This window comes from Saccostrea cucullata, unplaced genomic scaffold (genome assembly GCF_032062105.1).
Source record: "Saccostrea cucullata isolate Sc308-1 unplaced genomic scaffold, CSIRO_AGI_Scuc_v1 ctg5285, whole genome shotgun sequence".
NCBI lineage: Eukaryota > Metazoa > Mollusca > Bivalvia > Ostreida > Ostreidae > Saccostrea > Saccostrea cuccullata.
Window position 1 is genome coordinate 57172 of NW_026937957.1, and position 16217 is coordinate 73388.

The 16217-nt window shown below is 33.8% G+C and overlaps 1 protein-coding gene across 1 annotated transcript; it reads right to left on the minus strand.

Moving 5' to 3' along the window:
• Positions 1 to 647: 647 nt before the first annotated feature.
• LOC134249121 (zinc finger protein ZFP2-like) lies at positions 648 to 1954 on the minus strand. Its single transcript, XM_062731471.1, has one exon. The coding sequence runs from the start codon at positions 1731 to 1733 to the stop codon at positions 957 to 959; it is 777 nt and encodes a 258-aa protein (XP_062587455.1). The 5' UTR covers positions 1734 to 1954; the 3' UTR covers positions 648 to 956.
• Between the last annotated feature and the right edge of the window lie 14263 nt (positions 1955 to 16217).

The following is a 16217-nucleotide window of genomic DNA, read 5'->3' on the forward strand; positions in this document are numbered from 1 at the left end:
CGCTTTTATCCAAAGTCCCTCTTTAATATGTCGCAAAAATCGAAAATCCCTGTTTTATATGTCACATGTACATTTGTCCAAAGCCCCTGTTTCATATGTCCCATTTAGCAAAAGTCCCGCTTTAAAAAGTCATTTATCCAAAGCCCCCTTTTCATAAGTCACATTTATCTAAAATCACTCCCACATAAGTAACGATTATGCAGAGTCCCTCTCACACATGTCAGATTTGTGCAAAATCCCTCCCATATATAACTTGTTTTGCAATCAGAATGTTTCATTGTTGATTACATGCCACGTAATGCTTGATAAAATCTGGAGCTAAAATACATTACTTTATTTATATTGTAATCCTCAAATCCACTTATTTATTTCTAGAATATCTCGAACACAAATTGCAATTATAACCTTTATTTGTTCTCATTGACCTCCGATATTGTTTTAATTAGTTGAAAGTCCTTCCACATATTCATTTCTCATCATATTTACGAGGTTCATGAGCAGAGTGAATCTTAATGTCTGTGCAAGGTGCTTGAACAGTTGAAGGTGATCTCAAACACATTATAAGGTTTTCCAGCTCATGATCAGGCATATGGAAATACATGTAACAATTAGCCTTCAAGTTCATAAAACAAAATAAATTAGAGCACATGAAACACGAACGTCCAAAACATGAGGTGGAATCAGGTGCCATGGAGGAGTGAGACTCCTCTGCCGACCTGCCATGTGTTTCTAGTCTCTTTTACAGATAATGCCTTCCAACTCACATGTCCCATTCCTAAGGTTTGTAACCTGAATTTATTCTTTCGTGAACCCGTCTGTTACTTGATTGATTGAATGCCTTCCCACTCACATCACATTCATAAAATTTATAATCTGTAAGTCATTGTGTCTTCATATATGACTGTAAGTTACCAATTGTTTGAATGTCCTTTCACATACATCACATTTATTAAGTTCTAATATGTATGTGTCGTCATGTGTTTATCTAAATGCGTTTTTTGACCAAATGCTTTCTTACACAAACCACATATATAAGGTTTGTCACCAGTATGTATCCTACGATGTCTTTTGAAGTTACCTGAAAAACGAAATGACTTTCCACATACATCACATGTATATGGTTTATCACCTGTATGTGTCCTTGTGTGTGTCAGTAAGTGATGTGAGTGGCTGAATATCTTCCCACATACATCACATTTATAAGGTTTTTCACCTGTATGTGTCTTCATATGTGACTGCAAGCTATAAAACAGGTAGGTTTCCTTCCCACACAAGTCACATTTATAAGGATTATCACCGTTATGTCTCCTCCTGTGTACCTGCAAACTACCTGACTCCGTGAATGCCTTGCCACACATACTGCATACATAAGGTTTATCACCTGTGTGTATCCTAACATGTCTCTTTAAAGTACTTGACAATTTGAATGTCTTTCCACACACATCACATTTATAAGGTTCATCACCTGTATGTATCAGCACATGTGTCTTTAAGTGACATGATTGACTGAATGCATTTCCACACACATCACATTTATACGGTTTATCACCTGTATGCATCCTCATGTGTGTTTGAACGGCATTTATCCTGATGAATGCTTTCCCACACACATCACATTTATGAGGTTTATCACCTGTATGTATCATAACATGCGTCTGTAATGTACTTGAATGTTTGAATGCCTGTCCACATACATCACATTTATAAGGCTTATCACCTGTATGTGTCCTCATGTGACTTTAAGTTCTGTGAGTGGTTGAATGCCTTTCCACACATATCACATTTATAAGGTTTATCACCTATATGTGTCCTCATGTGTTTCTGTAAGATATTAGAACGATTGCATACCTTCCCACATACATCACATTTATGAGGTTTATCACCTGCATGTGTCCTCGTGTGTCTCTCTAAGTCACTTGGCTGTTTGAATGCCTTTCTACACACATCACATTTATAAGGTCTCCATAACTGATGTGGATGATTAAATATTTTCATACTGATGTTACATTCATCGGGCTATTTACTTTCACAAGTATTTATGGATTGTTCAAAATTCCCAAATTCATTTTCATTCACACTATAGTTTAACGTCACAGGATGTCTTTCTGATCTGAATGCAAATTCTGCCTTTTCTTTCTGTAAATGCGACAAAGAAATCAATTATATGCTATTTCAAGGTATTTATCTAGAAGATATCAAAAGATCTAGGGTCACATGGTTCACCTGAATAAATATGGCCATGCTTTTATTCATTCTTTTTTTTTTACATGATGCCCTCCTTGTAATACCTGTTGTGGCCCACCTTACCCCTGGGGTCATGATTTGAACACTTTAGAATCAACACCACCTCAGGATGCTTCCACATAAGTTTTCTGGCCCAGTGGTTTTTAAGGAAAATTTTAAAGAACTTTTCCTATATACTTCAAAATAAGACTTGGATTCCTTATTGTGGCCCCATCATGTCCCCACTGTCATGATTTGAGCAATTAAGAATCTACACTACCTAAGAAGTCTTCCAAAAATTTTTCAGCATTTCTGGCCCAGTGGTTTTTGAGAAGACCTCAAAGATTTTTTCCTATAAACATGAATTTGAATATATAAGGCCGTTGGGCCTTGTAGGTCAACTGAGTATTATGTAACATCTTTCAACCATTAAATTTGACTCCCGTTTTAAACCAGAGGACATGACATTCACAATTTTGAAAGAGGCACCACTGCTCATCATTTAAGAAATAAGGTATCATTTTTTAACATCTATCAGGATATGAATAAGGGTTGATCACGAGATCAAATTTCATGAAGCCGGAAGGGCTTTATGGTGAATTTGATCTCTAACCAATCCGTATTTATAGCCTGAAAGATGTTTCAAAATGACGCCTTATTACACATTTGTGACTCATTCATATTTGATATCGCCTGATTATGACTTAATGCCTGAAATGTTTTATTTTTCAAACCCATTGACATGTATGTAATCCATTGATTGCACATCGATTCTTTGTGACGACACAGAGAAATTATGTCAAACATTTATGATGTTTTTAGGAGCCTGCATTTATACAGTTATAAATATGCATTGCTCTCAGAAGTTTTATAAACAGGGAAACATTTGCAAATGTAAATGTGACTATAATATATTATATTAAGCATGCTTAGTTTGGTTACTTAATAATCACAGACAAAATAGGGGAACGAAAAAAATGCATTTCAACCAATCAGTAATATTCAGCAATAATCAATTGTGCCACTACGACACAGGATCCCTTATCACAATTCTGGAAAAAGGACCATTTTTCATTTTTCCCCCCATATCTATAAGTACTAATACTAGAACCCCTGACCCTGGAAATTAAAATTCATATTCATAAAATTCAAATTTCTGCAAGAGGCATCCTTTCCATCATAAGATTGTAGGAAGTTAATTTGGTTAATACTCAGGAACAGAGTACAAGATTTTCAAAGAATTATTGCATTTTCACAATATAATTAAAGTAGCACTGCCCTAATAGAACCCCTGACCCTGGGGCCATGAAATTCACAATTTTTGAAAAGGCATCCTTCCTTATCATAACTTTGTAATTAGTTTATATTTTTTTACCAAGATTTTCAAGGAACTAATACATACAAAAAGATGCATTGCACCAAGTTTGGTTGAAAGTCCAGTGGCTTTTTGAATAGAAGTTAAAAATGTGAAAAATTCACATACTGACAGACAGAGGACGGACGACAGAGAATGGGTAATCAGAAAAGCTAACTTAAGCTTTCAGCTCATGTGAGCTAAAAATCAAAATTTTCTCATTCAAAAAATTTTCATCAGATATTGTAAATGGTAATTTTTTCTAAAAATTTCTTTTCAGACATCTAAGATAAATAATACTAAATGTTTGTGAATAAAATGTCAAAACTTAATAGAAATTGAAAAAAAGATGTGATTGTTCTAATATTTATATAAATAAAGAAATGTACTTGATGAATAATATACATTTATTGACTAAGTTCGAGAACAACATGCATTTTGTTGGACTGAAACAAAACTGTTTGTCTGGGGCAATTAGGCCAATGGCAGACACAAGGTATATGTAAGGCAACACACAGATTAGAATTTGGTGAAATGACTTTTTGTAATACATGCATGCGACACTGATAATTGGAAAAATAATGGATAAAACTGTTGCCATCATTATTCATTCCATAGGGGTACATCCCAGTAGTTATTTTTTGAATCACTAGGAGAAAAAAGTAGTGCAGAAAAAATACAAGTCCCTTAATTTGCAGACTTGCACAAAAAATTGTGAAGATGCACTAAACTGAGCCTCACACTTGTTGATAAGAATTATCTTTCCTACCAGAATAGCTTGGCAAATGTACTTTATCAAAACAGATCTGCCGAATTATTTTGTATTATAACATCATGGGGCCAAGTTCAAAATAATTTTTTTTTCTCTTTCAAACCAGGGATGCAAAGACTCAGTCGTTAAGAGGGTAACACTTTTTTTCTCAGAAAATTCAATTTTAATGATTTAAATTTTTTAAATCTCTTTTTTTAAAAATACATTTAAAAAAATTGGCTTTTTGGGGTTAGAAAAGTTTTATCAAGTAGGTTGGTGAAGTAATTTTTCAATAATTAAATAATTTTTAAAATTTGGACTGGGCATTGTGGTTACTGTAGACTCCTTATTATGGGTGAGGAATTGATCATCCTGTAATTTACATTAGAATCATCAAATGCAAAATAAATTTTTTTGCTCTTATTCTTGTGGTGATAAAATCTATGTAAATTCTCTTGATCAGCCATTCATTAGTGAATAATTATTCTCGCCTTGACTTACCTTCACTGTTACTTTGTGTTGATGATCTTCTTCCTCAATTTCAGGGTTAGAAATCTCAATGGTAAACTTCTCTTCTACAATTAAAACAAGATATATGAAGAAATCTACAATTTCTTTGTCATCCCAAGAATGCATGAATGACAGATGATGAAGTAGAGCAGAGGAATACAAAGAGTAAAACATTAAGGCTACTCAGGTAACAAAGAAGAAAGGGTTTTATACATCATAAGGCCATTCCAAGTTTTTTTCTATGTTTAGCGTCCGCGCGCCTTGGTTTTTGACACCTCATATAAGAAAAGACATACAACATCAGGAGTCCTGAAACTGATTAATTTAGTAGAAATTTTTGTATTTTGTCATTTTCTCCAAATAATTCTGTACAGTAAGTTATACTGAGTGTATTTTAAGCATTTAATCCCTTGTTTTTGCCTAAGAATAGATATTTCCTCTATTAAAGCAGTTTAGTTAGATCAAATCATTTGAAGGGCATCATTTTTATGACTTTTAAGCCTGTGTTTTATGTTTTGGCTTGTGTGTTTTTTCCGAATAGGTAGGTAGGTTTTTGAAAGATGGGTGGACACTAAACCGAGAAAAAAATTGGAATGGCCTAATGAAGGGCCTTTCCATTTGAGAACTAGATGTATTTGTGAAACACTATGCGCCCGGTGGTAACAAAGTTCTAAAAAGCAATTTTTGGCAAAAAGGTCACAGTCAAGGTAATACGATCATTGTCCTTGGTGTTTTTTGAAACCACTTAATTAGTGGAGTATGCATAACAAATATGTAGTCTCTATCTCCTATGGTTTCAAAGTTCTTGCGAAAGTTTGAAAAAGCTAATTTTAGCTTACAGGTCACAGTCAAGGTCACAAGGTTATTGACCTTGGTGTCAGTTGAAAGTGCTTAATTAATGGAGTATGCATACCAAATATGAAGTCTACACTCTCATGTTCAAAAGTTAAAATGAAGGTTAAAGTTGACAACAGACAGACAAACAGATAAACAGACAAACAGACAGACAAACAGACAGACAGGACAAAAACAATATACGCCCTGAATATATTCGGGCACATAAAAATATCATATTTATTATTTTTGTAAATAAAATCAAATAAATATTTTATTTACATGGGCAATATATTGTTACCGATTTTACATTCCATCAACCAGTTTTTGGAGCATGCCTTTTACATGTAAATTGTGTCACATATGAAAATTTTCCTTTATAGAGTGATGACTTGGTTTACAAAAAGGCAAATATTAAAAAAGTATTTATAACTTTTTTAACATTCAGTATAATATAAATAAATAAATATTGCATGTCTTTAAGTGTACCATTGAAAATTGTCACCCAATAAAAACCATTGTCAACCTCCGCTGCACCTCGGTTGATGCAATGGTTTCCTTGGGGTGAAAATTTTCAATGTTACACTGACCTAAATGCAATATCTATATATCATTTGTAATGTATTTTTGAGAAGTTTTGTTATTTATATGTATATTTAAGGAATCACTGTCTAGTTAGTATATAGTTTGTCAGGGCATCAATGATAGTGGGAAACATGGGATAATTTGCATAATGGGCGAAGCCTGTTATGCATTAATTATCCCATGTTTCCCACTATGATTGATGTCCCTGGCATACTATACTAACTAGACAGTGATTCCTTCCTTATAGTTCCATTTCATAGTGAAATAAAATTGTAGATTTAAATGTTTAAAATGTAGACAGATGTGAGAACTATTGAAATTGGCATGGGACCCACAGACGTTAAACTCAAAGGCAGCTGCACGAGATTTACATGCATATTTGGCCTCCTTAGCATCAGACACAAAGACAGATGCACACCAGATTTGCATACATATTAGCCCTCCTTAGCTCCTGGCCTATCAACCTGCTTAACTTACATTCTGGCAGAATTATCATGAAATCAACTCCACTTACTTTCAAAGGGTTATCACAGAGAACAAAAATTAGAAATGGAAATATATATGTATATATACCAGTAGATTCTTCTCCCTGATCCGATACTGGATCTCTGGTGCTGGGTAGAGCTGTCTTCACCTCAAACTCTAACATGGTCTGTTTATTCAATTATTGCTCAAACTCCTGTAAAAATTAAAAGAATAATTTTTTTTAAAAAGTAATAACTATTTTCATTATTTTCCATGTAACAAAAAAAAGGATAAAATGTATGGCTAGACTGGTGATTAAACTCACATCACCTGTGTCACAAGTCAGGAGGTCTACCCATTAGTTTTTATTTTGCCATAAATAAATTAAATTTTTAGGATGCTTTCAAATAAGTTTCAGCTTTTTCTTGCCCAGTAGTTTCTAAGAAGAAGATTTTAAAAGTTTTTTCCTAATATATATTTCTATGTAAAACTATATATTTCTATGTAAAACTTTGATTCACTATAGTGGCCCCGCCCTACCCCAGGGGGTCATGATTTTAACAATTTAGAATCTACAGTATCCCACGATGCTTCCATATATTATAAGTTTCAGCTTTTCTAGCCCAGTGGTTCTTGAGGAGATTTTTAAAGATTTTTTTCTATATATTTCTATGTAAAACTTTGATTCACTAAAGCGGTCCTGCCCTACCCCTAGGGGGTCATGATTTTAACTATTTAGAATCTACACTATCCCAGGATGCTTCCATATAAGTTTCAGCTTTTCTAGCCCAGTGGTTCTTGAGAAGAAGATCTTTTAATGACCTCACCCTAATTTTGTCTTTTCTTGATTATCTCCCCTTGTAAGGGGACTTGACCCTTCATTTGAACAATTTGAACCCCCCTTTTCTGAAGGATGCTTTGTAGTTTGGTTAAAATTGGCCTAGTGGTTCTAGAGAAGAAGTAATCCGAGATTGCACAAGTCACAATGTAAAAGCAGGGGTTAGAGTCAGAGGAATCTCAGATTAGTAGAGAATTTGAAAATGTGAAAAAGTTTACAGACAGATGGACAGACAGACAGCTAGACAGACGGAAGGGCGATGAACAATGGGTTATCAGAAAAGCTCACTTGTGCTTTCAGCTCAGGTGAGCAAAATTAAACCCTGGGTTGCCTAAAGGTTGATGGATCTATCACATCTAAGATATATGAGTTTAAATATATTCAACCACAGGCACTGGAAGTTAATGTAAATATATAGTATGTGCATGTATAAAGAAAAGAACTTCCAGCAGGTTCAGCACAATACCCTGATAAAGGTATTTATTATATACCTAATGTGCATCACTCAATTTTACTATTGATTTTACGCTATCAGGTGATGTCGTGATCCAACTTTCAGGAACACATCACTGTGGTTTTTCTGAATCCATGTACCACCACTCTCTGAAACTGATGACGTAGTGTGCAGAAAGATGACATTTTATTTCCTTGCGCGTTAAAAATGTCCTTGTTATTATGCTTTGTTTTATGGAAAAATATTACCCAATTGATCACTAAGGTTTTATTTTGCTATATTTGGTTAGTCATAAGGGGTATATAATAAATTTATTATTATAACAGTAACTTGATCCGAAGAGCCAAATCACGTCTCATTGACAGGCGTGGATCATCAGATCAAATTCGACGCTTCGCGTCTCGTTAAATCTGATGATCCGCGCCTGTCAACTCAGGGTTTTTTTAGGGGTCGTAGGGGGCCTGTATAAGGCCCAATTCCCAATGGTGAAAAGTATGTGTTTTTCCCAATTTCATTAAAGAAAATTCCCTAAAGAAAATTGAAACAAACAAATCAGTTAAAAAATGTCCAATCTCAGTAATATTATATTAAAAATGTTGTATCACATAAATCTTAAAGGCATTTTCCAAAAACTGATTGGCTGAATGTAAAAATAAGTCAAACAAATACCTTGCAAATTTAAAAAAAAAAACCTTCTTATTTGAATTTAGGCCTATATAGAAAATGCTAGATATGATATTTTTCCCAATTTCAACCAAATGTCGCTATTTTTCCCAAATGGAAAGGCCCAGGCCCTTGTTTTTAAGACCTAGAAAAAACCCTGGATAAATCAGGTCCAGTACAATCTCTTGATTTAGCTATATAGCTTTAAATAGCTATATAGCTTTATTAAGCTATTTAGTATAGCTTCATTTCGCTATATGGAGGATATCTATATTGTGTGATTTGATATTGGCTTTATCCAACGAGTTGAAATGGTGTATATATTCGCGAGGCTTGCTGAGCGAATATACACCATTTCAACGAGTTGGATAAAGCCAATATCAAATCACACAATTATAGATGTTCTATTTATCTCATACGACTTTCGTTTTAACAAAACTTTGAGACTTCCCCTGCGAAACTACATGAATGACTGCCAAAATCAAATTGATGACGTATAACTTGATGACGTAGCACCGTTGATGTTTACATGCGTTGAGAGAAAGTAGATCGAGTTCAAAATTTAGAATATTTGCTATCTGTGTCTTTGAAAACATCATGTGACAATTGCTGGAGCTTTACATCAAACGAACTTCTGACTGTAAGTTGTTAGGACTATGGGGATCGTGAAAATCAACTCTTTTTACGATGGCAGTACAAATCATGCTAGACTTTGTCTAGATTGTTTGCAATCTAATATTAGATTGGATTGTTTGCTGATCCATGGTAAGTTACACCTACATTACTAGGTAGGCATAGTATAATATAAGAAAGCATTGTTAAAGATGTCAAAGGAGTCTTATAACAACAACTTAACTGGTAGGCTTTACTTTCTCCGAAAACGATCTAAGGGGGGGGGGGGGGGGGTAACAATGTCTTCAAATAGCCAACAGGTTCCTTAATAAAATAAGACACTTCTTTGACATATACCAGTCTTTTTCTTGCTTTTAGCGATATTGCTACCCTTTATCATTCATTTTATAAGGGCAACAATTTTCATAAATAAAAGTTTCAATAAAATAAAATCTTGAAGCGAGGGATCGTGTCAAAACCGGAAGTGCTATTAATAAAGCATCTACCCGTTGATAAAGCATAAGTTTATCCAACGGCCTGTATCACCAACACGTATGAGATAATTTACTATACTTTTTTCTCAAAGGTGTAATTTTCTCAGTATGTACAAAAAAGGGCACCTTGTTGCAGTGATGATATACAACTTTGAACTGTTCTTAAAAGAATGCATGTAAAAATCACTCATCAAATTAAATCTCCTTGAGAGACTTTGTACTCAAAGTTCTACAAGTTTTGGGGCTATATAAAGCAATTGATACAGTAGGTAAACGTTTTCTCAGTGTTAACTACTTGTAGTACCAATTCTTATACTACATTTTCGGTACATTTCTAAAAGTGGGGGGGCTTTCAATTAACATTTCCTGTAGTGTAAGTTAGGTTGGGAAAAAAAGTGGGGGACCCCCCCCCCCCTGATACTACGCCCCAGTCGAGGATACTGGACCTGTAAATTGTAGAATGTAGGGTAGATTTTATTGAACGTTTTAGGTAATTTTTCGATTTTTAATTTTTTAGTATAGATCTTATCACAAATATGTCAATGAAAGATTATTTATGAGAAAAAAAGTCGAAAAAGCCCAGGGGTCTACATTGAAAGGGGGGGGGGGGTTCCTGTGGGGATAGGCAGTGAAAGTACACATGTAAAAGCCCACCATGCAGGGATTTTCCTCTAACTTTATGGAATGGGGCCCAGGCCCTTGGAAATGGGAATTTTACGACATTTTATCATTTATTGGGGAATTTTATTGTATGATGTTTTTCAAGATATAAATACTTAAGATGAATAAAAATTGATCTTTTACTTAGTTATTCAGTACTATGAATCAGAGAATTGATCATTATAATACAGTTTTAGCCAAGATTCTTCAAAATTTTGTTCATTTCATTCAAAGGACAAGTGCACTTAAGCAATGCTTAATGGGCCCTTTTTATGTGCCATTTTACTTTAGAATATATAACCAAATCGTTCTCTTTTGGAAATAGTTATATACTAGTGTATATTTCTAATTAAAAAGCACGATTATCATCACTCAAATCAGCATGGATTTGAAACAATTGACTATTTTTAAATGCCTATATTGACACCCTAAAAATCCAGAAAAGTCGTACCGAACCTTCTTTTAGTTTCGTTTATGTAAATCAAGGTGATCTTGAACAATCTGATGGTGGATCATAGTCGGGCGCGTTTGTGGAATGTAACTTTTTTGTGCTATATCTGTTTTAAAAGATTGAAAGAAGTTGTGAATTTGCCTGTAGCCATAATAATCAAACTAAGAAATCGGTACACTTGCATTTGAAAAAATATGAACAATGAAGTGAATTTAAAATCTAAAAGGAGTACGTGTTTAGGTGGCTTTCAATACCTGTTTCATTGTCTTGCATAAATGTTAAAATGTCTGACACTTTTATGAGTGGCGCTAAACTCTCTTTACCCTACCGTAATCTTAAATATAGATACATAGATATATTTCTAAGCGGCGCGACTTTGACTTAATGATAAAAAACCTGCCGATGTTTTACAGTGAGCACCTTTTGAGAATTGTTTACCTGGGTAAAACTCACGTGACTATCAGTATTTTAAATAATTTATTCCACAAGTGGGTTCAACATGGGTCATACAGGTAAATACCTCTCACTTGCTATAGGAAAACATTGTACTTTTTGTACATTTTAAATATTTTAACTACCAGCCTAATCGTGTACAAATTTCCTACTTTCACAAAAGTTTTATAAATGTGTTATGCGTCTTTTGTCATTTGCACAAGTTTGTACAAAGTTAGGCTCATAGTAAACAAAAGCTTTGAAATGAATGACCGTTCTCGATTTACTATAGAAAATCACAAATGTCGGTTGACCCCTGCCGCATTCTATGGTTTAGTTCTTTGTATATACGTGAATTTCAGCGGTAAAATTTGTTGAATCTTACGGTTTAGATATCAATTAATGATTTGGGATGAAAAATTTTGCTTAATTTGAATGTTTATTTTTTCACATTTTACCGGGGCCCATAAGTGCACTCGTTCTTTCCAAACCTAAACATGTTTGTATTTTGTGAATTATGTTCAGGTTACCTTCTTGAGTTCTTCTTCTTTCAAAAATTGAATATAGGCAGTTCATTTTTGGGAAAAAGGGAGGGGTTTTGCAATTGGGAATGGGGCCCATATTCGGCCCTATACCTGTATACGGGGTAGTGGAAAATCCCTGCCGTGTCATGGTTTTTGATAGTAAATAACTGCGCTCGCCCCAACAGTCGCACCGTAGAACAAACATGTATTATCTTTTTCAATGCTTAGTTACATTCTAGTAATCAAATATTACCTGGTTAATCAGTAAATGTGCTCGAAACCTTAACATGATCAGAAGATGTAGCATTGCTGTAAAAAAAGCAAAATGTCGATCCCGACGTTAAATGATACGCATTCTCAATTTATAGTCTCAATTCGCTTTAAATAATGTACCGCGTTTTAAGTAATATAATATTTCAAATAAATTTTATTTCCTGCCAGTCTTACGAACCTTTGTTGGTTGTTGATTAAAATACAACAATTGTTTGTTGTAGCTTGAATGACTGTCTTAGGAGAAAATCACATTTTATAGCAGAAATCGATATTTACGTTACTGTCGCCGATCATCTTGTAGTTTTTATTTTAAACCAAAAAGAATTTTTAAGTCATTAACATATCTTTTTCTTAGTAAGATTGTCCTACATTTGAGTTATATTTTCTGAATATCACACCCTTCACACATATGCGTGTCACAGATTTTTAAAAATGTTAATATATTTATCAAATTTTGATGTCACCGCAAAATTATTACTTTTCTATTTGGGAATTCAAAAGGACTGGAAGGAATGATGAACTAACTCAATAGGACTAAGTTGTAACTTTTTAACATCATGAGCACCCTTTCTATTGCATGGAAAGGTAAAAAAGACACTGTTTATCTGCGTTTATGAACAATAGCCCCCCTTTTCTTATAAGTCCAATGGTTAAAAAATTCAACGATATTTACGTGTTAGTATTTATTCACAAATTAAGTAAGAGAACTATACTGTTCCCTATGGGCCAAATTGCCTTACACTCAAGCACTAGAATATGTCTTTAATTAACAGTGGAATAATTGAACAATGGCATTAAAAGTTACGATAAATCTCAGAAAGATATTTACGTTACCGATATTTACGTTACCATGTTTTAAAGTAAATAAGTATTAATTTCTGTTTGAACAGATTTGCGAGTGAATTTTTATGATGTAAATACTAAGAACATGAAGAAATATACACTGTTTCTTAAAATGTCATTTTTTTTTTCTTTAACAAGAGTGCAGAAATGCAAATGGAAGTGCACATGCAAAGGTGGACATTTTTACTCAATATCTTGTGCATCCGTGTGATTTGAAAATTGAATTGACATAATATTATTCATCAGTAGAATCGTGGTTTAATGATTGAATCTTTCCATTTTGAGCAATTGGTTAATATTGCATAGTTTCAAGTGTAATGCACGTTATCATTCGGAACGTAAATCTGAAACAAAACTTTCTTCAAGTCTGTAGTTTGCTGTTTGTTTGAACTGATAGTGATCGTCAACTTTAAAAAATGGTTATATACACTTGAATTGTATACCAAGCTAAATATTTTGAAGAAAAAAATATCATTTTTGTAGGAAATATAATTCCAGAAAATAGGCGCTGCGTTGCATGCAGTGGGGGGGGAGGGGGGTTCTACATCGGGTAAAAAAAGAAAGACGGCTGTAGGTGTTGTGTGTCAAGATACTGGTTGAAATTGAATCCATTTCCATTTTTGTTGCTTTGCAAGAAATACATTTATTAACATGTATAAAATTTGCACCTAATTTTTCCCATTTGCATTGTTGCATAGACATATGACTTAGGAGGTATGCGTCTATGCTTTAATGGTACTGAAAATTCAATTTACGTTATATGAACGTAGAATGTATATTGCTCTATAGAGCACATGTGATGTGCAACTGTAATTATTGACAAACTTTTTAAGGGTGGTGGGCGATCTTTGTTTTATTTTTGAGATTTGACGATAAAGTTTTCACAAACAATTAAGCATTTCTGGTATGTAGCAACAAGGGGGGGGGGGGCAGTCCCACCCTGCCTCCTTATTTTGTTCAGCTTTAATTCAACTTCAGTAAATGTTCAGTGAAAGGCTGGTTGCCCCCACCCCCACTAATAGTGATGTACGGAAAATATATTGTAATAATTGGTACTGAATTAGTTGGTATTGAAAAAAGTTCGCCTCCCCCCTCTAGGATTTTCGACTTTGAGCAAGTTTTCTCACCCCGCCCCCCTTGGTTATTTGCCTTGTCAACTTTCCAAGTAAGAAAAAAAATTCTCTGGCTCCCCCCCCCCCCCCCCCCCCACACACACACATACACTTTCAAAAACGATGCTATGTGAATGACTGCATTTGAAATAATCAACAGATTAAATGGTGGAGGGGGGGGGGGTGTTATGAATTACATAAGTCCTCTATAGATAAATCATTTATAACTTGAATTTTCAATTCAACCCTTTGTAAGAACACAGATTAGAAAATTCATAAAATTCAATAATTTGAAATAATATAATCATTTTTCCCCCGAATATACTTTTATTTTTGTATGATATCTATGTGCGATATTTACGTGATATTTAACAAACACTTCGTAATCAGGTAATGGCGAAATATTTAACCTTTTTATATTCTAAATAATGTGCGTTTCTCTGAGCAGATTAATAAAGAATCAATTAATGTAGCATTTTAGGGAATATTATCATTATTAAGCTTATAATCGAATGTACTAAAACTTGTTAAAATAAAAAAGAAAATAATTTCATTTAAATGAAAATTATGTCCGTTTTATTTTTACTAATAATTGAATCAAAGATTGTACACCCCTTTTACAGATGTGCTTCAACGTTTCATAAATGTTTATAGTTAACAAAATTTGATGTGTATTATATTTATTTTGTATTTTAAAAAAAGTCTTTCGTTTCCAAATATGGCTTTTCAACATCACGTAAATATCTTGGTGTAAAATTAGCCCTCCAACCGCTTTTATTTCGAAGGAGGCCAACAAAACAATGCATGAAGTATGTAAATCAAATTGCGATTTTTAATAACTATACACTTTCATGTTTCAAATGACGTATAAAAGTGTTAATTTCAGTTCACTAATTTTTTTGACTTTTCCCAAGATCGATTTGTGACTATAAATTGAGAATGCGTGATGAATGCACCCATAATATTTTTTAAAGGAATGGAACACAGAGATTTAAAATCAAATTTTAAAACACATAAATGGATCAATAGTTAATCGGCAAATATCAAGACATGTAAATAAATAAATAAATAAGATAAATTAATTCATCATTGCACCCGACCACTGGAAGCAGTGCCTGGCCAAATCAAAGTACTGAAAGTATTCATGGGAGTTGAACAGATCCCACAGCTAGGAAGAAGATGAACATTTTCATGCTTTTAGATACAAGTCAACAACTTTGTTAGAGAGACAACACATTTGACAGTATTTGAATAACGATGGGACAACATTTACATAATTAGATATAAATTCAAGTCAATGCAGATTTGACAGAGATGCAACAGCATGTAAAAGGGCATGTATATTTAAAAGTGGCTTTATTGAGTAAAGCTAATATGTTTTACGGTGTGACCGTTAGTGAGGGCGGAGCCGTGAAGAGAAAATTGCTAAAATTTATTGCTTAATGATAAATCAGTTGATCAGTTAAATTCTGAAATTGTCAATGCATAGTCCTAAAGCAAACGAAGGGTTGGCTTCATGCAGATCTATGGTCAGTGTCAGAAAATCATAACTCAGTTCTCTTGAAAAAAAAGTTTCCCCATCTCTTACATATGCCTCATTACTTTTCATTCAAATAATGCAAGATACTGAGTATTTCATCATGAGATGAATGGTTGTCTAGCCAGAGCACTTAAATTTGAAGAACGTCGTGGGAAAAAAGGGGGGCATGCATTGGACCAGTAATGGGTTCAACATACCAGGCCAAAGAAATCTGAGACACCTAGGTCCAACGACACCTTAAACTTTTATAGTTATACACATAACAGTAAACTTGTTTTCCAAAATACTAGTTATATCCAACAAATAATAATTCAAAAAAAAAAAAATCAATTCATAAACTTTTTCTCAGCACCAATTCTTTTTCTTTCACTTCTTGATTTATATGCTTATTTAACAACTGTACACTGATCTAGAAACCTCTTGTGTCATTTCTCAACTGTTATTACTCCCATTACATGGTAATGATGTCATCTAAAGTAAGAACAATATCATTGTCAAGACCAGGTCAGAAGGCGAACTTGGGACCCAAACTACAGACAGATGATCTACTTCCTGGATGAATCTAATCATCAGACCAACATTTGACTGAGTAAAAAATA